Source organism: Larimichthys crocea, unplaced genomic scaffold (genome assembly GCF_000972845.2).
Source record: "Larimichthys crocea isolate SSNF unplaced genomic scaffold, L_crocea_2.0 scaffold172, whole genome shotgun sequence".
Lineage (NCBI taxonomy): Eukaryota > Metazoa > Chordata > Actinopteri > Sciaenidae > Larimichthys > Larimichthys crocea.
In genome coordinates, this window is record NW_020852345.1 from 281386 (window position 1) to 309156 (window position 27771).

Below are 27771 nucleotides of genomic sequence, written 5' to 3' on the forward strand. Positions count from 1 at the left end.
TTAAGATACTTCAAATCTGTTTATTCATTGCACAACCTTCAAACAATACAATGACAATGAGTGCTTCTATTGAATGGACAGCAGCAGTGCATGGTTCACTCTGTTCAACACGTTTTTAATGGTAAGCACAATCTTTACTCATAGAACCAGCAAACCGTCAGAGTAGATACCAGAGATCATCAACGGTGAGCCTTAGTCCATTCTTGACTAAATGATTTGCCAAAATGAACTTAGTACAGTAACTGATCTTCCATTACTATTACTGTTTAGGACTTTCAACCACATCTTCTTCTTGATCTTTCTCTAGTCATCTGCTGACCCTAACTGAGAGGTCTGGTGGGGGGTAAAAATAATGGAGTCAGTGGACATGTGGAGATCATGTGTAAGCAATGCTTAAGCCAGTACGATCTCCCCTATATCCAACTAGAACTGTCCCACAATCAGCTAATCAGTGCAGAGTGTGTTCTTATGGCCCATGAAATGTGGTTGAAAGCTCATACAAAACTAATAGTTGGGCCTATAGAGAAACTCTAAACTATATTAATCATGTGTTGTTTGTATGAAAGTAACAAACCCACGACATAACAGGTGAGATAATGGGCTCAACTCAAACTATGCATGGCCATATTTGAAAGTAAAGTAAAATGTTGGAGCTGATAAGAAAGATGGGCAACATTGCACATTTTTCCCTCTACGCTGCATCAGTGTCAGAGACTGGCGTAGTCTGTGGTGCTCTTTGCATCAGTTATTGAGGCCATTGAAGACAAACTGTTTTTCATACAAAAAGTACAGAGTTGAAATTGCCTCATTTTAAAGAAGTCAAACTAAAGGTTTAGGACAGGAGGACTCACATGAGCCACCACCATGTTGTGTCTCATGTTGTATGGCTTTCTCTGAGGCAATAGCAGTGATCACTGGGTCACTCAACACACCCTTTTGGTGACATCAGCAAATAATCACTGAAACATAAAGTGAGTACATTCATAAAGATATTTTTGAAAAGACTAAATAAAACTGAACTCTTTGTTTATTTGAGGCTGCAGCTACGTAAAGACAGAACATTTACAATTGGATGGTGAACATGTTTAATGAGAAAGCAAAACCATCTTCCACTTTGGTCTGTCATACTGAACACTAACAGCATCCATTTCAAACAAGTGTTCTCAGAGACAGCTCTTTAGGTTTCCTTCAGTTGTTTTACCTGAAATGATCTGAACCAGAGAAAAAATGGAAGAGAGGGCAGTGATGGGCTTAATTCACGAAATGCACTAGAGAATATGATTGTCAACTCAAAACATACTGGACTCCTATGGAGACAAACTGTAGTAATAAACCAACCAATTCACAAGACTAGAGAGATTTTGGCTTTGTGGAAATAACATTCAACACTCCATCTTGTTTTTTTGTCTTCACCCAACCAGTCCACGGTGTCCCCTTTGCTTTCTTTCTTGGCTCCTTGGCCTCAAATGTTTCAATGTGAGTGTGTGTTTTAAACTGAAAAGCTAATTTAATCAAATCCTGTTCTGCACAGGAGGCCGAGGGACACACTGCCAGCATTTTTAAAGTTTGAAAGTTTAGCAGCGGACAACTAAGAAAAGCGCTCGACAAATGTCAGAAAAGTTCTGCAACTTTGAATTCAATTTTTTTCATCTTCTATATTTCTGAGTCGTTGAAGAGACACAGAAATAAATAAATAGCACGGGCTATGGCAGTAGGTGGATTATACTTATTCACTGTTGGAATTCTCCTCAGTTCGACTGGCACTTAGATTGGCCATTTCCCTTTGGCCCTTCTGCATTGAACATCCAATTGAGTCCAAAGCTGAGTTAACATCTTTCCTGACCTCCACAGTCTCCTCCTGCACTGGCTGTCCATTAGCCCCCATATCCATGGCATACACAGACTTCTCCCCATTCAGGAGGTGACAGTGTTCCTCCATCTGGATCTCTTCTTCCCCCTCCTCCAGCTTACGCAAGATAATAGGAAGCTTTGCATCTGCATCTGTATTCTCCAGCAAAGCAATATCGCTTTCCTCGTAGTGAGGTAACGGTGCACCCTCCTCTAGCTTCTTCTCGAAGTACAGACGTTTGGCTCGTCCACTGGTTGATGCCTTCTCCAGGATCTGCTTCTCAGCCAGGCGGAGCTGGATCACCACGCGAGAATGGCTAGATAGATCAGGTTTCTCAAGTATGGAGCGGTCCTCCTACAAGAGTCAGTAAAGTAAAAAGACAAAAAGCCAGAGGGAAAGATGACAAAAGGTCATGTATGTGTGGTTTTTATCTCTGATTGGGTGTCTCACTCTGTGCTGCTGTTTTATTGTAGCTTTTATTGTTTTTATTGTTCCCGTTTTGCCCCTTGGCAACAAATAGAGATCTAGAAGTTGAATTTGAAGAAGAAAACAGAAAATAACAAATTGACAACTGAGAATTTTAAGGAACCATCCTTTCATACTCAATCATGACACTACACCTGTTACCAATATACATTTTTTACCTGTGGAAGCTTCAAATGTTTTTTCAGCATTCCAACTTTCACAATCTGTTTTTGCTCCTGTAAAAACGTTTGTGGAACGTGTTACAGGCATTAGATCCACAATGAGTGTATATTTAAAAAAAGTTCATCATTTTGAACATTTAATATCTTTGTGCTGTATTCTTTGGAGTATAGGTTGAAAATAATTTACAAAATGTTTCATGTTTTGTCTTGTACAACTCAAGAGAACTTCAGTTCCAGCTGACTGACCTCTGATGTGGTCTTGTAGGTCTTGAGCAGCAGAGCAGCTCGGGTTTCAAGGAAAGTCCACAACTTGATCTCGTTCTCCCAACTGACAGGAAACTCACTGTTGCCCAGGGTGAAGATCTTATTGATTGCACGATCTCCAAGCAGGTAGTCCTTTAGTTCCTCTGAAACCCACAAAAATATCAGCATTTCTTCAAAAGAAACCAGAGTGCAAGAGGACTATTAGTGAAAAAAGGTGAATAAAAGTTGAATAGAAAATCTATATCATTCCCACCACCAGTAAAACATCTCAGACCTCCTTTGTGATGCTTTGCCAGGCCTTTATTGCAGCTGTCTTCAGTTGTTGTACGTCATTCTATATTCTTTTTGGTGGGGGGTAGGGGGGGTATGTATGTATGCGGCGCAATTCAACATAGTACATATATACATTATTATACACATTATTTGAAAGGCTAATTCTATCTATTAACTATATTGTCACTTAGGCTATCTGCCATATTACCACATTGCTCTTTGCATACTCTGACTACAGATTACACTACAGCAATACAAAGACAGGTCAGTAGGTGGCAGCACGTGAAGTGCCTGAGTGTCAACGCCTAGCCTAAGTCCCGCCCCACCCTAATTCTGATTGGTTAGTAAGCCTAGAATGAAAGCTGAGCTTCTATTGGATTCCGAGAAATGTCTAGATAAATCGAGCTGAACCGAAGGGCGTGCACTCTTTCCTTTTTTTTTCTTGCAGTCAACGGCGGCATGCCGGAGATCCTGCACAGAGTTATGCAGATACGCCGGAGATCCGGATCGGCGCCGGAATGCTATGAGCCATGCTATATAAAGTTTTTGTTTTCAGTAATAGATGCATGCAGAATATTACACTTATTGGTCTTAAAAAACTTTTTGGATCATTGTCTGTGAAGCACCATCCAGTCAACTTTGCTGAATTTGTCTGAATCTGAACAGACAGTATATCCCTATACACTACTACTGTCTCATGTCACATCATCAATAAACACAAGTGACCCAATGCTATTTTAAACCATGCATGCCCATGCCACACACTGTGTTTTACAGTTGATGTGGTATGTTTCAGATCATGAGCTGATCCAAACCTTCTCCATACGTTTTTCTTCCAATCATTCTGGTTCAGGTTGATCTTATTTTCATCTGTCCAAAGAATGCTGTTCCAGAGTCTAGTCTAGCTTTTCTATTCTTGAGGGTTATTAATGGTTTGCACTTTGTGGTGAAATCTCTGTATTTGCTCTTGTAAAGTCTTCTCTTTATGGTAGACTTGGTGAATGATATGTCTACATCCCGGAGAGAGACGTCCACTACGCATATTATTACTGTCATTATTACTACCATATCTGCTACTGTGGTCATTTTATCATTCATTGTAATTCATTGTCATTTTATCAGTCATTGTAATTGTACAATATGTTTGTGTTGATTTGTCCTGTACATGTGACATCCATTGCACGTCTGTCCGTCCTGGGAGAGGGATCCCTCCTCTGTGGCTCTTCCTGAGGTTTCTTCCACCTTTTTTCCCTGTTAAAGGTTTTTTGTGGGCAAGTTTTTCCTCACTCGAACCGAGGGTCTAAGGACAGAGGGTGTCACTCCCTGTACAGATTGTAAAGCCCTCTGAGGCAAATGTATTTTGTGACTTTGGGCTATACAAATAAAATTGACTTGATTTGATTTGATTTAGATCTTCACTTGGCTTGATGTTGTTAAGGGGTTTTTCTTTACCATGGAAAGGGTCCTACGATCACCCACCACTGTTCTTCTGTGGATGCCCAGACCTTTTTTGTGTTGCAGACCTCATGAGTGTGTTCTTCTGTTGATTTGGTTACTCCCATTGTTCCTGCCATCTCTCTAATGCATTTTCTCTTTTGTTATAGCCTAAGGATGGTCTGTTTCATCTGCATTGAGAGCTCCTTTGACCTGTGTGGGTTCAAAGCAGCAGCTTCCAAATACAAATGGAATCAACTTTTAACTGCTAAATTGATGAACAGATAATAAAAGAATAGCTCACATCTGTCTATGAAACAGCTTTTGAGTCAACTGTCCAAATACTTTTGGTCTCTTGAAAAAGGGGGAGCTGCATATTAAAGAGTTGTAATTATTAAACCCTTTGTCCAATTTGTAGATAGTGCACTCAATAGAGGTGTCACGATACCAAAATGAGTAACCACGATACTATACCAGACAAAGTATCACGGTTCCAGGTATTATCGCGATACTGCAGCCTTTTTATATTATTATTTTTGTGAACTGCAATGTATTTGTACAAGTTATAAATACGTATTAATTACTAATGTTGTTTGGTGTATGATAAACATAATACTGGTGAAATAAAAATGACACTGAAACAAGTTTGAAACAACGAGTTTGTTTTTTTGAGCAAAATTAGTGTTGTCAGTCATAGACATCGTACGTCGACGTCGCCGCCATTTCGATGTGGCAAAGTAACTGGCAACACACGAAAAAAGCTGTGCAAGAGTATTCTTTTCCAAGGTTTTTAACTTACACACACACACAGAGACTGCAATTGTATAGCTGTATAGATATGTATGTTCATCAATGCCCCCTGTGTAGCTGTAAACACTCAGCATTAGAAAAATACATACGTTGGTTTGATGGTTAATTATATCCTAAACATAAGGAGTAAACATTTATAATCATCACTTTAAAAGTTACATACGTTGTTTTTGGTGCCTGTTTGTTTTCCATATATATTAGTGTGTGTGTGAATGGGTATATAAGAGGCATTAACTTAAAGAACTTTTAGAAAGGCTCTTTATGAAGTTCAGTCCATTTCCTTTTATTAATTTATGGGGCAGATCTTCCACATCCTATATGGCGGACACGTTAACGTAACGCAGCAACAGACCAACCTGCTCAATGAGGCGTATATGTCTATGTATATATGTCTGTGTATATATCTCTATGTATATATGTCTATGTATATATCTCTATGGTGCCACTAACGACGACGCCGTGGCAGACTCGCCGCTCGGGCCCAGTGCTTCTGCCACGGTGAGCGTGTTGTCTCTTGTTTGTGACTGTAAGCCGTGCGCGGATCTGGGCAAGACAGAACTTTAGCTTGTTGTTTGTTTTGAAGCGACTTTCTATGGAAGCGGAGCTGTCTTCATGGAGTTCGTTCTTGCCGGCAGAAACAACGAACAGCCAATGAGCTAACAGACGGGTGGACCCAGCGTGTGGAAACAGCCTATCATATCCCCGGACATCACCAGTAACAGGCAAACAGCCAATCATTCAGCAGCTGTGTCGTTCGGTTGCAGTACTTGCCATGTTTGTTTGTTTACGAGGGAGTAGCATGCAGTGCGAAGCAGAGAGGAGAGCAGAGGCGGCTGCTATGTAGCGGAGACTGGCACCGGTAGTATAGTAAACCACGGTAGTACCGTAGTGTAGAATTTCTAGTATAGTAAGAACCGTTCTAATTTGGCACCGTGGGGTACCGTGTATATCGTGCAACTCTAGCACTCAAGTCCATATTCATTATTTAATTAAAACTTGAATATATTTTGGTGAACAACCAAAATAACAAAACTTGTCTCAGTGTCCAAATATATATGGACCTAACTGTATGCTAGTAACTAGGGATGGGTCATGATTTTCCAATAGTAATGGAAAAATGCAGGAGAGCAGTAACAAAGTGGCAGCAGTTTCTGTTTATGAATGCCACCACAGCCTCTCGCTACCATCATTCCACTACAGAGCAGTCCACTCGGTACAGTCTGGAACTAAAAGTAGATGTTCTCATCAGAAATACAAGAATTCCATTATGAGTAATGAAATAAATAAATATGCAAGATGTGCCATTATATTAACTTGCGTTTTTAGACATAGATATGAGCTTTTTTCACCTGGCCCCAAAATGTCTGCACATCCCCACAAACAAAGAGCACCCCACACACTATACCATCATGTTATATCTATTATAGCATGTCAGCACGCGGCTGTGTGGGGCGATTTGAAAAATTAACATGCAGCAAAAAAGTGAATAATATATGGAGCAGTGTTGTGAAGAGGAGTCCTGTGACAGAGGAGAATGTTGCCTCGTGGGGTTGGGGATTTCTGACACCGGTGCCCTTCTGCATATATGCCATGTGAATATTGTAAATCCCATGGTAGATTGTTCCTTCCACACATCTGCTGGTCTGCCTTGATCAATTAAACAGCTCAGGAGCAGACAAGCCTCGCTTTTCCCCTCGCTTACTCCTCTACCTCCACCTCATTCCCTGATGTGTGGAGGAAGTGCAAAGCGTCCACTTCCTCCATGACTGTCTCCATGGAGTTTCAGAAACTGTGGCGTGTTTTGTTTTTTGTGCGTGCTACCAGGTTTTTGAGGTTCTACCGGTAATTCACTGCTGGTATTTCAATGTGTGTGAGTGTCTGTGTGTCTGTGTGTGTGTCAGTGTCTTACCCTCTGTCATACAGAAGACTCTGAGGAAGGCTAGGAGCTGGGCTGAAATGGGGGGTTCATTACAGTGCACAGCAAAGATACAGGACCTGAAAATACAACATATAGAACAAAAGATTAGTAATAAGTCAATAAACATGATAAAACATGTGAGCATGTGCATTGCATGTCACATGTCAAATAGTGTTAGAAGAGCTTACACAACTTATTCAGCACAGAAAGTCTGTAATAAACATTCTGACACTGAAGTGATGATACAAGTATCACTGGACAGTGCACTGTTTCAGTCACATTTCATGCTGCTAGGAGTTTTTGTCTCAATATGGTGAACTATATACATGACCAGTACTTAATGTTATGTGTACAAAATAACTTCCTTAAGTATAAATAAATAAATAAATAAATGAATAAATAAAAATATATTACCTGTACATAAAACACAGACAACATGAGATCACATTGCTGTTTTTTTTTGTGTATCTCTAAACTCAATATGAGTGTTGCTGTTGGGAGTATTTGTCAGGTTGGTGAAAGTCAGCAGTGTGACAGAAAATATATGAAACAGTATGATCCAGGATCAGCACAAACCATTCCACATCATAACATTACACACTGAGGTAATTTGGAAAAGGTCTCTCCTATTTCAGCAAAGTGATCGATGTGGCAATCCGTAGCACAGGGTCAACATTATTATAGCACACAAACACATTACAGCCACCTCCCCACATCTCCTATTAAATTATCCCTCTGTCCACTGCCATAGCAATACACCATCCAACTCAAGGAAGTTAAAGCTCTGGAGGAAATGATGTACTCTAATGCAATGTGTGTTTAAAGGTTCTGTAGACTTAGACAAATAAATAGTGAATAGTCAAAGTGCTCCCTTCGTTCCACTTATCACACTGTTAAAGGAATAAATTGGAAGCAAAGGGAGTGATTTCTGATAATAGCAGCTGCTCAACACAATCTGATGCGCTTTCCTTTGAAAATTATCTACGAGCATATCTGTCATTTTAATAGAGCACTAAAGCAACAACGGGTATTGTTTCATTTAATTTCCACTGTTGAGATTTAGACTGTCATCAATAAGAGATTAAAAGGCGTCTGATTAAAAATGCTGAGAAGAGAATGCTGCATAAAATTAAGGGGCTAATGATAAAATGATTAAGCTTCTTGGTGATGAAAGTGTTGGGGTGGATCGTAAGTGATACTTGGTGGGAGAGGAAAAAAGAAACCTGCTGCAACATTTATATTATATGTTTCAATTACGCTAAAGAGGGGCTTCATTTGTTGGAATATCTACTGTTGGAAGAAAACGTGCACTGCGGCTATATAAAGGTGCATGCAGCTAGTGAGGAGCCTGAAGCCCTGCTTGACCCATATTAAAAGCTTCAGAGTAAAACGCTTCAAGCCTAGTCTGCAGATTGAGTTACTTGCGAGAGCAAACGGTGTGTCTGTTAAGAAGCAGAAAGGAAAGAGGACGGGAAAATAAAAAAACTTCTTAACAGTGAGGACAGTTAGACGTACGCTGGGATGCCGGCTCGTGCCAACACTTCGGCCTTCATGGCGTAGAGTCGTTCGCTCTTACTGATGCCCAGCTTGATCTTCACTCGGTCATGGGCATTGTCTTGAAAGAAGAAGCCATTGTGGATGACAAACTCAGCATTGGATCTTGTACCATAGAAGATGTAGATCTACAGGAAGAAGAAATCATCAGCATCATCACGTCTTAATGGCATGCATTTATGTGGGACTTTCTTTAAGGCAGCATGGAAATAACACACAGTATTTTAACACTTTTGAACGATACACTACTTTTGAAGGTGTGTTAGCTTGGTATGATATATACTGTTACTTTCAGAATACATTTGGCTACACAGAAATGCTATCAGTTAGCATGTAAGTGGCACTAAACATGTTTCAGGGAAGGTCAATCACATGTTTCATGTACTCATTTCTAAAATACTGTCACACTCACCATGGATGAAACAGAACCAGAGATTTACTTTAGCCAGGTTCTATGTTAGCAGTGAACAAAGCTAAGGTAGTTACATAGTAAGAATCAATATTTTAACTTGAACTTTTTTTGGGGGGGGGGGGGATTTGTCTTTCCAGTGCCCTGTGTTGCAGATCAAATGGCTTCATGTTAGGAAATAAAATTCAAACATTTTATTATATGTGAAGTTTACTGGAATGCTGTATTAAATCAGATAGAAATTAAATTTTTCTTTGCTAAGTAAATAGAAGAATACTAATTATTCTAGAGACTTCCTTTTAGGGGTCAGGGACTTTGAGCCATGACCTGAATTCTAGCTGTGGCCCTGGTTCCAGTGACATACCGGTTCCATGTTGATGGCACATTACCATAAACCTCCTGTCAAATGTAGAGAGGTACAATAAAGTAATTAAATTTGATGGATTTCGTGACTCCTCCTGTTCACCTGGATTTTTGGCTTATGTAAAATGAATAAACTGAAGGTGAAGAATACAATTCAATGAGAATAATTAGTGTGATTTATGACTCAAAAGGTTTAAATGGTCAAACAATCTTTATTTCAAGCTGCAGACAAAATAAGATAAACATTATAAAACAAATAAGTCACCCATTACCACCAAAGATATAAATATAATAAGATATAACTTAACATATAAATGTCTCTTCAAAGTGTTTCCGTTGTAGTGTGACCAGGAGGAGTGACCTCCACCAGTACAACAGTGAAAGCAGAGAGGGAAGCATGTGTGTGCAAAAGAAAAGACCAAAAGAATTAAGTAGAAGTAAGTACACAGCAGCAGACCATGAATGTCTCTTCACCTGTTCATTCTCCTTGTAGTCCTGCAGTGCCACACACTCACAGCGATCATCCTCCAGGTTGTAGCCAGTGGTGATCTGCAGACCAACAACTTTTATTAATACAACCTTCACAAGCAGCCAATAAATAGATTTTAAGCTGGTTTTATATTAATTTCCTTCTAGGATTGTGTGCTCGTACGCTTGTCTGTGATCTGCTTTTTTTTTTTTTTTTACAAAATTTAACAACTGAATGAACATCCTCCAAGACTGGTGATTCCATAATTTTTGCCAGGGGTTTTATGTTGTATTGTATGACAGCAGTCAAAGTTCTGTGAGTGTGAGATAAAAACTTTACCAGTCCATTTGTGTGGTTACACATGTCCCAGAGGGGGATGAGGGCCAGAGTGACCCGGCTGCCATCCACAGTAGGGATCTGGTTCTGACGGGTCATCACAGACGACACCGCCCACCTGTCACATACAATCAACCAATCACTGTTTGTTACAGGTTTACTCCATGGATGTTCTACACAAAGCAGGTTTTACTTCATAAAAGCAGAAGGACATTCATTAACTCTAACACTGGGATTGCCAAAGAGACACAAGGCTTGCATCAGACAAGGATGGAGAGAGAAGGAAGGAGGAAGAGAAGGAGAGTAAAGGGTGAACAGAGCAGAGAAGGAAAGAGGAGGAAGATTGGAGGGGGACAGATAGAAAAAATAATTAATCACTTTCTTATCTCCTTTTTTATAACTGAGTTTAATTAAGAATTCTGCTTTATTACTACTTGGGTGTTGTGTTTTATATTCTTGGCTCTTATCTTCATCAGTTATGGTAACATTGCACTCACCAAGTTAGTTGGTGAAAAAAGTAATTGCTTCAATAAAGTTAGATGGACCAAGAAACAGACAGAAAGCATCTAAAGAGGTGAGAAAGCGTTCATCTAAGAAACACAAAGGAATCTGAATGGAACCACACACTCCAAAATGTGACTGTTGTACATCATTTTATGGTTCCTCTACACCAGGGGTCGGCAAATAAGTTTGGACATGGGCCAATTTTTTTTCTGACAATTCCATCGCGGGCCATGAACATGCTTTCCTACTGGAAAAAAAAGTTTTTCTATTTTTTCTATTATTAAAAATAAATAAGGGTTATTTAACTTTAAAAATGCATTTAATTTAATTTAAAACATCAATTTGCTTCTATGTGCTGTTTTTACGCCCACTGCTGCATCTCCTGGCGTCTGTCATGAAACAGGCAACCTACCCTAGCAACCTGCCGTAACTAACGTATACAATTGCCAGTGTTTTATGTTTTGGATGCTGTGGAAATCATTAGCTAAAGATTGCTAGCTATCGATGCAAAATTACGTTGTCAAAAGCCATGAAAAGAAAAGCTGATTCCAAATACAGGACCAGTCTGCATTTATTAATGCCAAGCCAACGTGTCTCATTTGCAACGAGGTTGTTGCAGTTTGTGAAGAATACAATATTAGAAGACACCACGAGACAAAGCATGGCCACTTCAAAAACACACATCCTCTCGGGACAGAGGTGCAAACACAGAAAATTAAATCCTTGGAGGCTGGATATGCACACAGCAGCATCTTTCTTAATTCAGGAGCAGCGCAGTAGCTCAGCAGGAGCAGCGCAGATCTGTTTCCCCATGCCGCTGATGTGCATTCGCATTTTTTAATTAGGCTATTTGATATTTGAGCCGACCTTGTTTGTTTTTTTATTTTATTTAATGAAACATATTTGTTCACGTTGTCCGTTACAAGAGGGCCACAGGACACTTATTTTCCACAGGTTACAGCGCACGCACGTGCCAATTAGTGTTCCAACCTGTGCGTCAAGTAAAGAGGCTGCAAGGATGTTCTGGCTGCTGTTTTGTCATGTTACTTATCAGCTACTTTTCAATAAATGTTGTGAAATCTGTGGAATTGTTGTATTTTTGACAGAAAACATAAGGTTTAAAAGATATATAAAAAAAGAAAAATATTTTAAAATAAATCAACGTCATCTAGCGGGCCAGATATAATTGATGGTGGGCCACTTTTGGCCCGCGGGCCGCTAATTGCAGACCCCTGCTCTACACTAAGTTAATAAGCACGAGTATACAGCGCAGCACATGCATGCATACACACAGACCCATGCCCCAGAACAATTTGAAGGTGATCTGGGTTGCTACGGAGCTTTTATCACCCAGTGTTGCCCTATGTTTGAACAGCAACCCCTTTCTAATACCACTAACTTAGGGCTGCACGATATAGCCTGTAACCAATATCTCGATATTTTTAAGCTATATCGCGATACACGATATATATCTCGATATTTTTGTTGTTGTTGTTTTGTATTGTTTATTTCTAACAAATAATAATGTCATTATTACCTTGATAGCATTGTCATATTTTTTATAAATTTTTAATATATTTCATAATGTACATATGAGCACTGAAGCAGTGCAGGATCATACTTGGCTTATGAGACACACTTTTTTAAATCACATTTTAACCATTCTTCATATTTTATAAATAAACCTTTAATAAATTTAACACCCACGTCTTATTTTGAAAACCGGAAGTGTCCACACGCTGCAGTAAGCTCGCGCTGACTTTCCCAGTTTTCTCAAAGTATTTGACATAAAGTCGCAATAAGGGCGCACTTGAAAATATTGGAGCAGCTGACGTGACCACGCGAAAACGAGAGACGGCTGGCGTGACCGCAGTTGTTTTTCTTCGGAACCAAGTCGTCCGTCTCCATGTTCAATTAATTCGCTCGGGCTCTTCACTTCTCTCCTCACCTGATACAAAAAGTACGCATGCGCGCAGGGGATTTTTCTGGGTGGGCGGGGAAGTGTGCTGCGTGCTGTGAGCAGCACCAGGAGTGACACAGGCAAAACTCCGAGAATTAAATGCTGACGGCTTAAAACATTTACGTGACAAGTACTCGATGGTCGCGATATAGTCATTTCATACATCTCACGTAGAACAAGCCGCGATATATCGAGTATATTCGATATATTGCCCACCCCTACACTGACTGTTTCCGTATTGCTTATGAATCAGTTGTAATATTTAAAAATGAATTCATGGTCAACATGCTGCCAAACGCTACTCAGAAAGGGTTCCCATAGTGTGGCTGAGCTGGCAGTGGATTTTCTGACTCTTTAATCACTTCATATGTTTTCCACATTGTTTGCCACATAAGACATTGAGCTGGCAGTGAGAGTAAGTACAGAACAGTTTCATTTGTTATTCTTGTAAGAAGACAAAGGTAAATGTTCAAATATGAATAATAGTACTCTCACAGTCTTTTTTCCCCACGATTGTTTGGTTAGACAGTAATTGAGTGTGCCTGAAAGCACATACTATGTTATTCACCGTGCTTATTCTTCTGCTTATTGAGTATGCCTGAAAGCGCACACTATATTTTATCCACCGCACTTATTGAGTGTGCCTGAAAGAGCACTCTTTAAAATCTCTCGGGCTTATTGAGTGTGCCTGAAAGCACACACTATATGTTATCCACCGCGCCTATTCCTCCGCTTATTATTGAATGTGCCTGAAAGAGCACACTATATGTTATCCACCATACTTATTGAGTGTGCCTGAAAGCGCACACTATATGTTATCCACCGCACTATTGTTATCCTAAGTCTTTATTATTAGTGTGGATGCCCAGAGGCAAACATAAAAAAAATACCACCAGATGCAGCTCATTCAGGACATTCCGGCTAGTACTTTACAGATCTCTACTATTAATACTGTACAAATTATTAAACATTTTGTACAATTTTCCCATCATAAGGATGCATAGGAAATCCTCGATTACAGCGTGTGACGTCACAGGTGAGAGAACAGCTAACACGTCCGTCAAAAAATAAAACATACCAGCCTCAACGGGCCGCAAATGTGGCGCTACAGACATGATTTACCAAAATGAAAATTCGAGGTGGTCGCAGTGATAACACTGTTGAAGCTGTCTCTGTTATAGTTTTGGCTCGCTACGCGCTAATTGATCGAGTACGCCCCTCCACAGCCTCATTCACTCCCATGTTATTTGGAGCAGAGATCTTTCCGGAAGGAGGAGGGAGCACCTCTGCTCTACAGCTCCTACAGCCAAAATTTATACAATTTTCGCCTGAAACTTGGCACAGACATGCTCCACGAGACGAGCATTCTTCTGGGGCCTCATGTACAAAGCATGCGTACGCACAAAAAAGGGGCGTACGTCCTTTTCCATACTCACGTTTAAATGTATCAAACGTGAAATGATCGTAGAAATGTGCGTGCCCCACACCGATTTCATAGCTGTCGTACGCATGTTTCTACAGCTATTGTTCCTTTGGCGACACTTAGAGGTGACGCTGGGAAACTGTTAATAATGTAAAAACAAGTAGTCATCAGAGTGATGTGCACATCAGAGACACACTTATGAACAATTAACACACCCACATGTTTGCAATTATATAGGTGAATATAAAAGCATGCGCAATGTGATGAAGAAAATTATATTAACAAAGACAGCGTTAGCGTTGTTAGAGGACCTTGCAAATGGTGCAATCCGCCGTGAGTGATTTAAGGAACGCAAGGATTTACTTGCAAACAATGATAATTGGCTCATAAGACGATTTCGGTTACAAAGGCCAGTGTTACTGGAGTTGTGCACAGAGCTGCGGCCGGCCCTAGAGCGCAACAGGGGCCGGCGGGCCGGCTGCCTGACTACGCTGGGGTTCCTGGCAACAGGGGCATTCCAGCGGGAGCTGGCCGATCAGTCAGGAGTGTGCCAGTCAACCCTGAGCCAAGCCATGCCAGCTGTGTGGTACGGAATCATCCGAATGTCTTCCTGGTACATTAGATTCCCATACAATGCTGTTCAACAGGCCGGCATTAAAGCGCAATTTGCAGCGAGAGTCGGTTTCCCTAATGTAATCGGAGCTATTGACTGCACACACATTGCTATCAAAGCGCCATTACAGGATGAATTTGTTTATGTAAGTAGCAAACATTTTCATTCCATCAATGTTCAAATCATATGTGATGCGCAAATGCAGCTAACTAACATCGTGGCAAGGTGGCCTGGTTCAACGCACGACTCATTCATTAAGACCAACAGCATGGTTGGGAACAGGCTGGAGGCTGGCACAGTGCGCGATGGGTGGCTTCTGGGTGAGTAATTAAACGAATAAACTCTTTACTTACCCAGAAGCCACCCATCGCGCACCGTGCCAGTGTGCCAATGCACATTTGGGCATGTGCACATTCAAATATTATGTTTTTGGTTTTCTTTATTTTCTGCTGGTGAAATAAGAGCTGCAGAGCTTTCTAACAAGCCCTGATTGTCTTCCTGTGTTCAGTATTCTTGTCAGTAAAAGCGGCGTAAAATGTCAGCCGCAGCGCCACACCTGTTCACACCTGTGTGTGCGCAGCATGGATCCCACGGCATTTACAGCCTCACACACACGCTCCCACTCACATCTTTTTTTGGGTCATATTTATCCCTGTTGACAGGGTACCAAACAGAATCTCCACTTCATTCACTAGAATCTTTAGCTCAGACTCTAACCCTTTGTTCATTGCGTTATCTGAACGGACAAAGAGGTGAATTTCAGGTCGAGGGCCTATTTAAATAGATTTGCATATGTAAATGGGGCAAAAGCCGAGTGGCGGCCATTTTAGCCGTTATTGGCATTTAATTTGAACTTGCCTGTCTAAAATGACAGACAGAGACAGCAGAACAGCTAGCGTGTTAACGCTAGCTGTAAAGACATGCTATTTGCCATAGACATATATACATAGACGCTGCATTGAGCGGGTTGGTCGTTGGTCGCGATACGTCAACGGGTCCGCCATATTAGATAAGGCAGATCTGCCCGTAAACTAATACAAGGAAATGGACTGTACTTCATAAAGCGCCTTTCTACAAAGTTCTTTAAGTTAATGTCTCTTATACACCCATTCACACACACACACTAATATATCTGGGAAGCAAACAGGCACCGAAAACAACGTATGTAACTTTTAAAGTGATGATTATAAATGTTTACTCCTTATGTAAGCACCAAACCAACGTATGTATTTTTCTAATGCTGAGTGTTTACAGCTACTAATGTGTAACACTTAACATTATATATATATATATATATATATATATATAAATAGATATATATAATATATATATATATATATATATAATATCTATATAAATATATCTATATAATTCATCTACATTTAGACACTGATTAAATGTTATATAAATATTTCATATTTATCATCACAGAACAGTGTTACCCACATTAGTAGCTGTAAACATCAGCATTAGAAAAAATCATACGTTGGTTTGGGCTTACATAGGAGTAAACATTTATAATCATCACTTTAAAAGTTACATACATTGTTTTTGGTGCCTGTTTGTTTCCCAGATATATTAGTGTGTGTGTGAATGGGTGTTGAGACATTAACTTAAAACACTTTGTAGAAAGGCGCTTTATGAAGTTCAGTCCATTTACTTGTATTAGTTTACGGGCAGATCTGCCTTATCCAATATGGCGGCGACGTCGACCTACGATTCAGTGCTCAAGCGGCGTCTATGTATATTGTCTATGCTAGTTGCTAACATTAACGACCAATGCTAAAATTAGTGGTAATTGCTAGCACGTCAGCACTAGCAATGCTAATGCCAATGCTAACAGCTAATGCTCCTGTGTCTAAATAAACTATTAAAAATGACTATTTGAGGTAGCTTTTGAATACAGACCCCCGGCAACAGCCCACTCGTCACTCTCAAAATTTCTGCAGGAATTTTCCGTACTGAATTTACTGAGCATGTCAGTATAATGTATGGAGAGTCAGGCACAAATGTCTTTAGACATTCTTTCTAGAAATTTTGTAGTGTTATTAGATTATTAGATATATTTATTATTATATTATTATTATTATTAGTATTATTATTAGATTATATTATCAATATGAAGCTATGCTGGAATAAACCAGATTTATCATTTGCATCTGCACCAGTATATAGGTAAAATTTTTGTAGAGGATGATGTGAACATTCTAAATATGGGCCCATTCTGTACGCACACACACACTGACCTGTAGTCATCAAATGTAAAGCTGTCCTTCAGGGGCAGTTTGCTGGCTGCTGGATGAGTCTAGGGATAAAATAGTGGATGGAGAAAAAATGGAGAGGGAAGAAAAAACACAAATTAGAATGAAGAATTTCATTATGCAGGTATGCTGGAGGGGGGCTGCCTGACAGGGACGCCTAACAAGAAGGACTGGGAGTAGGGGGCCACCGCTGGGGCGCGCCTATATGTGTGTGTAAGTATGTGTGGTCCGTTAGTGCAGTGTGACACTCGGCCCCCCCCACATACATCAATGTCAAGTTAATTTGTTGTGGCCAGCAGCCGTCATAAATCTGCCTCATCAATTTGGACCTGAAACAGTGTGTGTCTATGTGTGTGCTGGACAGTGTGTGTCCACTGATGCCAAAATCTCCTTTTAAAGCCACAGCTGCCATCTACAGGCACCATTTACAGGCAAGACAGAGACAGAGAGACAGACAGAAAGACAGACAGAGAGACAGACAGAGAGAGAGAGAATATGCGAATGGAAAGTGTGTGTGTGAGAGAGAGACAGAGAGAGTGTATATGCGAATGGCAAGCGTGTGTGTGTGAGAGAGAGAGTGTGTATGTGTGTGTGTGTGCGAGAGAGAGAAAGAGTGTGTGTGAGTGAGAAAGAGAGTGAGAACACAATGAATAAAAGAGATGGAGGGGAATGAAATGGAAGGAGTGAGAAGATGAGAGGTAGCGAGGTTCACTGTATCAGTGATGTATGTCAGCTGTACGAACATAAATGAACTGATCTTATCATTTCATATACTGATATGCTGTTTGTCATTTTGGCCCTCAAGTGACCATGAAGCAAGGCTGACTGTTTTCCAATGCCATGCATTGGGCATTGTGACAAACACGACGTCCACGCTTTCCTGGTTTCTATTTCACACAGATTTCTGTGGGTGTGGTCGAATAGTCAAAAAATGACCTCCTAAATCCTTTCCTAAGCACTTTTCCTTGACCAGATGAGAAGGAGAATTCATAAGGACTAAGGAGAAGACGTCCACGGTGTTTGGAGAATCCGACTGCTCTTACACTAGACTACGTCATTATAACGGCGATTGTTATTGATGTGATCTGTGGTAAGACTACAAAGTTCAGAAGATGGACAACAAAACACTAATCTGAGATACTTACTAGATACTCCTGTGTGCACTGACCGTGTTGTTTCATGCAGGAAATATAAACATGGACAATTCGGTGAAAAATGTGACTTCATTATCAACGTTAGAATTCAAATAATAAATTAATATTGTCCACCTGTCACACTGAGAATGGTTGCTCACCCTCCTGTCCACTCACATATAACCTTAGCAAGTTATGGCAAAAGATACAGTCCCTGACAAAAGTCTTGTCACTTATCCATTTTGTAGTGACTTAATTCATCCATTGGTTTTAGAAATGGCTCATATGAAAGCTAAAACCCTCCCAAATTATGTTTAATGTACTAAAATAAATTTGCTTCACAGAAGAAAGATTGATTATTCAATGAACACAGAAAGGTCAGATTTTGGCAAGACAAAAGTTTTGTCGCCTACAGAGAATAATGTGAAAATTGAACAAATAATTTACTTCAAATACAAAAATATGTTGCATAACATCAGTGAATTAAGTAGTGGTGCTGTGAGATCCATATTTAATATCTTGTATGACTTCCATGAGCTTGAAGGACTGCATCCATGCGGTTCGGCAATGATTCCTACAAATTATTGATGAAATCATCAGGAATAGCAAAGAAAGCAGTCTTACATGCCTCCCAGAGTTCATCAAGATTATTTGGTTTCGTCTTCCATGCTTCCTCTTTCATTCTACCCCAGACATGCTCAATGATGTTCATGTCTGGTGACTGGGCTGGCCAGTCCTGAAGCACCTTGATCTTCGTCGCCTTGAGGAACTTTGATGTAGAGATGGAAGTATGCGATGGAGCACCATCCTGCTGCAAAATTTGATCCCTTTTATGGTTGGGAATGTAAGAGGTAGCTAATACTTATATTTTAGGCTATTGATATTGCCTTCCACCCTGCAAATCTCTCGCACACCCTCATACTGGATGTAACCCCAGACCATGATTTTTCCGCCACCAAACTTAACTGTTTTCTGGGTGAATCTCGGGTCCATGCGGGCTCTGCTAGGTCTCCTGCAATATTTGCAGCGGCTGTGATGTAATTAAACTGAAGATTCATCTGAAAAATCCACCTTCTGCCACTTTTCCAGCGTCCACCCTTTAAGCGGGCTGTGGGCCTTGGCAAATGCCACACGTTTTTTTAATTGCCTTCTGTTTAGTGCTGGTTTCTGGGCACTGATTTGACCACGGAGGCCATTTCGAGACAGAATTCTACAAACTATTCTGGTTGACATGGGGACTTGAGGTGACCAGGCCTGGTGGAGCTCTGCCAGCCAACAAACGGTCCTCCCGAGCAGTTGTCTTGCGGGGTCTGCCGGACCTGGGCTTGTCAAAAACATATCCAGTCTTTTCAAATCTTTTTCTTATTCTTTGTACTTGACGCTGAGACACATTGAAGGTGTCAGCCATCTCAGCAGTAGATCTGGTCTTCAGCCTCTTGATAATCAACGCTTTGGCCTCAGGGTGAATCTTAGGCATGTTGTCAGAGGTCAAGTTGCAGTTGATGTGAAGGTCTGGTGTGCTGGGGTTCTTTTAATACACACCCACTAACTGACCGATCACTTATTGATCACAGGTGAGGCTGTAATCTAGGATTGGGTGCATCATATGACAAGGCGACAAGACTTTTGTCTTTGCAAAAACGGACTCAGTGGGCTTTACCAAGCTGTCAACGTTAGAATGCTTTTCAGTTCAGTCGTTTGGTAGCAAAACATTATTTCAAAAGCAGTTGGGATTGAAATTAGCCATTTCTTGTAAAAAAAAAATTGATTAGAAATACATTTATGGGGCATATAAGGTCAACTTGTACCCAAGCGACAAGACTTTTGTCAGGGACTGTAGAGGATTAATAACCAACTTCTATGATGGTCTGCAGGGACACTGGACATCTGGCACAATTAGAGAAGGTTTGACCGTCACACTGAATGACGTAATATTCATATTTTATATTCATTGGAATGGTCAGGTTAACTTATAAGCTCTCTACTTTTTAACAGCATTTTACAACATTAGACAACAACTTGAACACCCTTGTGTGTGAACGCAGCTCCACAGTCAACAACAGAAAAGACTTCATGATCAAAGTTATTCTATCATGTAAACATATCTGTCCATATGCACACACACTCTCTCTGCTGCAGTCTGCATCACACAGTTTTAAAATGTTTCTTTTTAATGTCTGGTTGTGAATGAATGTACGGAGCGTTCCTTTTTTTTCGTTTCTGCCAAAAGGAATTGTGGGATGGCATTACCTCCTTTTCTTTCGTAAAGGATGGTCCGGTGTATCCTACGCTAAAGGAGATAATAAAGGAAGCATCAGAGTTCCTTTCCTTAACAGTTAGGGAATTCAAACAGCTCTTATCATGACGGCTAAGCAAAATAGACTATTCGACTGCACCCTCTGAGTACCAGAAGATGATGAGAGTAGAAAAGAGGTAGAGGATACTGAGGTCCAGATGACCAGACTGGCATCCTGTTTCTCACATCAGTGTTGTGGAATTTTCTATCCTTAGGTTAGCTCAGATTTATCGCAGTCACTATACATGTCAGCTGATAAATGTCAAGAAAATGAAGTAGAGAAATGCACTTTGATAGCTGCATCATTGTACACAATAAGAGCAACAGCATGGCATGGCAGGCTGTAAACTTTACAAACAGAGTCTCAAAATGACCACAAACCATAAAACATGTAAAAGTGTAATAAAAGTGGAGAAAGGTGATAGGAGGAAGGCAACGGGTCACTAGTCAGTCGGCTGCTTCATTGATGTAGTAAAGTCGATTAAACAACTTTTGGACAGCCTCCGCTACTGCCATCGACCGTGATTGACTCTTCGGCTAACAGTTCTGTCACCAGCAGACAGGAGAGATGTTTCAGGGTGCAGGATTTTAGAACTGAGCAACTGTATGGATATGTTTTAACATCACAGATGATGTGATGAAGAAATGTATTCAAACATGATTCAGTGTAATGCTGAATGTGAAAGAAGGAATTATTAGTTAACCGTTCTAGTTGAACAGCCAAATTTGTTTCAACTGACAAAATTCCACCTGGTAGGCAAAACGAATTATATTTTATTTAGAATGCAAAAACCAAAAACAACCCATAGCTGAATTCAACTAAAATCTGCCCACAATCTGAGAATGAACTGCTTTACAGATTCATTTAAAGAGTGTAATCACACACACACAATAGCAGAAAGTGAATCACAAGTTTTAATTAAACTGATCATCAATCTATTGCTTGTAAACCTGACAGGCCATGTGTGAGTACTGAATCGCTGTTTCAGGAGAAAACAGAACACTGCCTCTGACAAGTGTAAAGAGAAAAACGTGAGAAGCAGAAAGATACAGTTTCACTGAGGGTTCTGCAGGAGATGGACACATGAGTGTGTGGGTGTGGGTGTGTAGATGCTGAGTTTTACAAACAGAGCAGTGCATCTTGAGCTCTTGATGCATTACCATCCAAAGACAAGGGTCATCCATCATGTGCCACTGTGGAGTGTGTGTTGGAAGACACAGATACAGTGCCTATCATAAGTATTCACCCCCTTGGATGTTTTACCCTTTTCATGGTTAATAAAAATTTGGCTTTTTTAACACAAAAATTTATTGGAAAAAACTCTTTAATGTCAAAGTGAAAACAGATTTCTACAATGAAATTAAAATATATAAAGAAATATAATTGTTTGCATAATTATTCACCCCCTTTTTAATTTAATGGTTCTAATTCATTCAATTAGTGAGACTATCGGCAACCTGAGTGGTGTGGGTGTGTTTCAAGTGATTGAGGTATAAAACACTTGTGGCTGAAGGGTCCAGAGACTGGTTGGTCAGTATTCCTGGCTACCATTACACCATGAAGACAGAAGAACACGCCAAGCAACTCAGGGAAAGGGTTATTGAGAAGTACAATTCAGGGGATGGATACAAAAAAAATTTCCAAGGCATTGAACATCCCCCAGAGTTCAGTGAAATCAATCATCAAGAAATGGAAGGAATATGGCACCTGTGTGAATCTGCCTAGATCAGGCCGCCCTCGTAAACTGAGTGACCGTGCAAGTAGGAGACTAGTGAGAGAAGCCACCAAGACCCCTACGACTACTCTGAAGGAGTTACAAGTTTCAGCTGCTGAGATTGGAGAGACTGTGCAAATAGCAACTGCTGCCCGGGTTTTTCACCGGTCAAAGCTTTATGGCAGAGTGGCAATGAGAAAGCCACAGACTGTTGAAGAAAATTCATATTAGATCTCGATTAGAGTTTGCCAAAAAGCACGTGGAAGACTCCATGGTCAAGTGGAAGAAGATTCTTTGGTCTGATGAGACCAAAATTGAGCTTTTTGGCCATCAGACAAGACGATATGTTTGGCGGAAATCAAACACTGCACATCACCAAAAACACACCATCCCCACTGTGAAGCATGGTGGTTGGCAGCATCATGCTGTGGGGATGTTTCTCAGCAGCCAGACCTGGAAGGCTTGTAAAGATAGAGGGCAGAATGAATGCTGCAAAATACACCGAAATCCTGGAGGACAATCTTATTCAGTCTGCAAGAGAACTAGGGCTTGGGAGAAGATTTATTTTCCAGCAAGACAATGATCCAAAGCATACTGCAAAAGCTACACAGGAATGGTTAAAAAAGAACCAGGTAAATGTTCTGGAGTGGCCGAGTCAAAGCCCAGACCTCAATCCTATAGAGAATTTGTGGCTGGACTTGAAAAGGGCTGTTCATGCCCGATACCCGCGCAACCTGACAGAGCTTGAGCAGTTTTGCAAAGAAGAATGGAGCAAAATTGCAGTGGGCAGATGTACAAGACTGCTGTGATTGCAGCCAAAGGTGCATCTACTAAATACTGACTTGAAGGGGGTGAATAATTATGCAAACAATTATTTTTATTTATATAATTTGGATGACAGATTACAAGCTGTCACACCATTCAGGGAGACTACAATCCATATTGTTGGGTTAATTATTGGCTTTGTGCTCAATAGCCATGGCATGCCAGGAGTGGGCCAAACAACATGCTTCTTAGCCAGATTTTTAACATTTATGGCCATGAAAGTAAAGAAATGGTGACTCCCGTGTTAATTTGACATTCCTGCTGGTTATAGAACAATGGCCATTCCATTAGAGTCACCTCCATTCATTTTGTTCCAGGTTTAAGATAAACCCTGGTAAGGAAACTTTTCTGTAACTGGCATGTGAAAGATTCCATGACCCCTTAAGGAAAGCCATAAGCAGCTTTCAAGCTGGCACTTAAAAATGTGTTCAGAAGTTATTTATAGTCGGATGTTTTGTCCTCCCTATTTTCCGTGGTTTTGTATTTATGTAGATTTTTTATGTTTAATTATTACGTACAGACCAAGTCTTGTATATAATCTGCAGAGAAGGCTGTGAAGAAATGTTGACATATTGATGGATTTATTTTTGATACATCAGACAGTAGCCAATGAAGCTCTTAGACAGATACTGGTGTTGTGAATACAGTGGATACGCAGTCGTCAATGAGGATTGTACTGCATTGTATTCTATTATATTACAGTTTTCCATGTATGTCATTCCTGCACTCTCTTGAACGCTCCTCTGCACCAACACATCTCCAAAGGGACCACAATGGAAATAAGCCTTATTGTGTTATCCTTTTTTGATGTAAGCACTCACTGCCTTCACTGTGCTGCTGTTTTTAATGAAATGGTCGCATAAAATGAACCGATCTATCAATCAATGAGATGATTATGATGTTACTACCCACATGATAATAAACTGTAGGTTGGGAAGACTACCAAGGTGTGGCTCAACATGCACAAAGTAAACATCAGCATATGGCTACATATGTTGATGTTTCATACATCAAACATACCAGACAGACAGAGAACAAGGATGTGGGGGTGGGGTGTAAAGAGAGAGAAAGAGAGGGTGGGGGAAACTGTGTGTGTATGGGTGTGTGTGTGCGTGTGTATGGGGGGGATGCATTCAGGTCAATTCAATTCAAAGCCAATTTGACAAGCTTATTTCCCAGCCTGGTCATCTGTAGGAGGAAAAAAAAAAGAGAGAGAAGGTGGGAACAGAGTGAGGGCCGACAAAAAGAGGGAGGACTCTGTGTGTGTGTGTGTGGGTGTGTGGGTGTGTGTGTGTGTGTGTGTGTGTGTGTGTGTGTGCGTGCGTGCGCATGGAGATGAGGGCTGCAGTCAAGTCAAACCAATATTAATCACGATAGTCATGATCACGGTCACGATTTTTGGCTTCCCACAACTGAATGAACGTGAGCTACTGTGTTTAAAATGTGTGCTCCACTCATAGAAAACTCCAGCTGCCCCAAATCAAATCAAGCACTTCCAAAAACTCAGTCAGTCACCAGGGCAGGTCAGCCATGATTTGGCTTCACTTTGGGGAAGCTGCACTTGCCTGTGCTGCCTGTGCAAACATTTCTTGGATGCTGCAGCTGATGTCTAGAGTATTGAACAACAGAGAAATACCTGGAAGAGAAGGCAAAGCGCTACTCCCTCAAAACAGATTAGCATCTCGTGTGGAAGTGTTTGGGACTTGAGATTCTACGTGGCAAAACAAGAATTGAAAACGCAGCACAACATGGAAGAGAAAGCAGAGCTTAGGATAATAGGAATGTGCAATTAGAATACTTTGTCCCTAAATTCTATTATTAAAAAAGTTGGCAACGAATTTCATTGTCGATTTATTGTGTCATTGAGAATATGCGAATGGCAAGTGTGTGTGTGTGTGTGTGTGAGAGAGCGACATAGAGAGAGTGTATATGCGAATGGCAAGCGTGTGTGTGTGAGAGAGAGTGTGTGTGTGCGAGAAAAAAAATCCTGTTAAGTTTTCTTATTTGTATTTTTCTTTATTTTTTATAAATTCGGATCTGCCCAAAAAGTCTACATCTACGGTCTACTGTACATATCTGTGAATATCTCACGGTTTATGATTCAAACTGTTTTCCTGGGAGTCTGCTGAAGACACTTCCTTGTTGTTCTATACCACCGCGTAAAAGACCAATTGAAAAGTAGATGTTCGGCAGACTCCATATGCAGTCGACAAATGAACAAATGTTACTAGGCAGACTAGTTTCTTTTTCAACCAATCAGTGGATGGTGACGTATTCTAGCCAATGAAAGGACTCTGGGGTCTTGTCCGCAGAACAGAGTGCAGGGGACAGGAAAAAACGCTTGGGACCTTTTTTTATTGAAAGGGCATTATTGTTCTTCACATATTTGGTTGAAAAACTGCACATGTATGTCAGGCAAAGGGATTGAAAATTATTTTCATTCAAAAACTATTCATTAGTACTGTTTGAGGTGCGAATTTGAGTAAAAAATGAATCTACTTTTCGTTTTTGAAATTCTTTAGTGTATTGTCGATTTTTCACTCATCCTTCTTTTATAAGCACGTTCCATGAATTATGATAGCCTAGGTTCTCCTTAATCTATAGATGCCAAACACATGGTGTTCCATATACAATAAGTATTGTTTATAAGCCCAAATGTTAAAGAAGTAAAAACGAGCTGAAAATGGCTTAGTCCCCTAAAGCATACATGTGTATTTTTTCTGTGTTCAGTTGAAGATTTTTTGCACTGTGAATCAGTTCTGTTTTTGAATTAAGGGTTGGAAAGTAATGTTTTTTTTTTTTTTTTTTTTTTTCCAATTCATCGATTAATTGAAAAAATAATCGACAGATTGATCGATTATTAAAATAATCGTTAGTTGCAGCCAGGAACCAGTTTGATTTTAGGTAGCTGAACAAGGTTGCAGTGAAGGTCTTAGGAACATTCTTTGCCTTGACCCTTCATGACATGTTAGGTTGGTGAGTCTGAGATATTCTGTTTAAGGCTGTGTGTGAAAAAACAATCAGCCATATGCACACATATCATAACTAACATACAAAGATCCATCCGATTCAAATAAACAGCTAGGTTCTGACAAAAAGAATAAACTCCTTGAAAAATATGTATTTGATTATTTCTTTGATACAATAAGCAGGGTCTGAGTTCAGAGAGGACAGTGGTGAGTCAAAGCAGAGCTATCACTTTACTTCAGATTAATAATGGGACATTAGCATATTTTCAGACTATCCCTCTATCTGTTGTCTGGGCCTGTTAACCAATATTTCATCATATGCTAATATTACTGCCTCTATATCTCATTCCCTTTTTGACACTGGGCTGAAAAAAAGACTATGTGTGATCATTCACAAACTCAATCTTTCCCCAAATTGAAAAAAATGGTACTTCTAATCTTGATATGTAAATGACTGCGATACATCAAATTATGTTTGTATGCCAACCGAAATCCAAAGGGGAAAAAATATCAGTTACCATAATCCTTAATTCAGCTATAAGGATAGATCAGACCACCTGTTCAGCTCAGGTTGTTACTCTGTATTCTTGCCCAATGTCTCCCCTTTTTGGTCAGAGTGGAATATTTCAGGCACATGACTGAACTCTACTTTGCCACTGCTTCTCAGTTAGTCAGACAGGAGGGAGGTATTACAGGTCGAGTGTGTTTTAGCAGGAATGGAATACAATATTCGCATTAGTGTGTAATCACTTGAAAATATGAACAGTTGTGCTTTTGTTGTCTTAAAATTAGCCCTTTATATCTACAGTGCAAGCAGGTCCTCTTCCATGGAGTCCTCCATGTTAAACCACCAGCTTTCTACAGTAGCCCAGAATAGATCTAGATATGGACTTTTGTTTATCATATTTATTTATATTTAGCAGCCAGAGTGTTTTCTACATGCTTGATGTGAAACCTGGGAGTCTTATAATCTGCAACTTCACCACTAGGTCCTACACACTGGATAATACTAATAATAATAATAATAATGATAATACTCAACTCAATAATAATAATAATAATAACAATAATAATAAAAAAAGTATGTTGAAGTAGAAATTTTATGTAAATGCTTTAGTTTCAAACAAACTTTCTGTCTGTGTGTGTATTTTGGGCTTCCACATTCAGCATGTGTGTAGAAGTGGATCTGCCTACCTGTACTAGTTTGTAGAAGTATGCATACTGGCGTGCAGTGTTTTTATACTGGTTCAGTATGTCCTGCACTGCCTGTGTGCCCAGCAGCAACTGCACCTCATCCTGCTGGTAGAATAGTGGTGTGTCATACTCCTGAGGAAGACTGCGGATGTACGGCAGCCAGAATGAAACAGGATTGGCTCGTTCACACAGCAGGTGGAAGGCCAGCGTCACGTTGCCCATGGCCTGTAGGATCCTGTCCTGGCTGTATAGAGGACCTGAGACATTTACAGGACAGCAGAAATGACATACTCATTCAAATGCTGCTGAAATAATGTTTAACCTAGAGATCTAAAATGTTGATCTATGTTACAGTTTGTTACATGCTGAATTCAGTCTTTTCTCTCAGTTGTTGAGCTCAGATAGTTTGATGTTATATGCTGTACTGAACAGAAGACCTTACCCAGTACAGAGTTCTGGGCCGACTCCACCGTCATGAGCATTTTCCTAGGAACCCACAGGAATAGTTCCTCTGCCTGCAAGCGCCCACACACACACACACACACACACACA

The 27771-nt window shown here is 40.3% G+C and overlaps 1 protein-coding gene across 1 annotated transcript; it reads right to left on the reverse strand.

Moving 5' to 3' along the window:
• Positions 1-27771, reverse strand: setd3 (SET domain containing 3, actin histidine methyltransferase). Its single transcript, XM_027275711.1, has 9 exons — positions 27662-27771; positions 27220-27476; positions 17073-17131; positions 10330-10444; positions 9996-10070; positions 8711-8877; positions 7187-7272; positions 2743-2903; positions 1-2203 (listed from the first exon to the last, which is right to left on the reverse strand). The coding sequence occupies exons 1-9, from the start codon at positions 27699-27701 to the stop codon at positions 1727-1729; spliced, it is 1437 nt and encodes a 478-aa protein (XP_027131512.1). The 5' UTR covers positions 27702-27771; the 3' UTR covers positions 1-1726.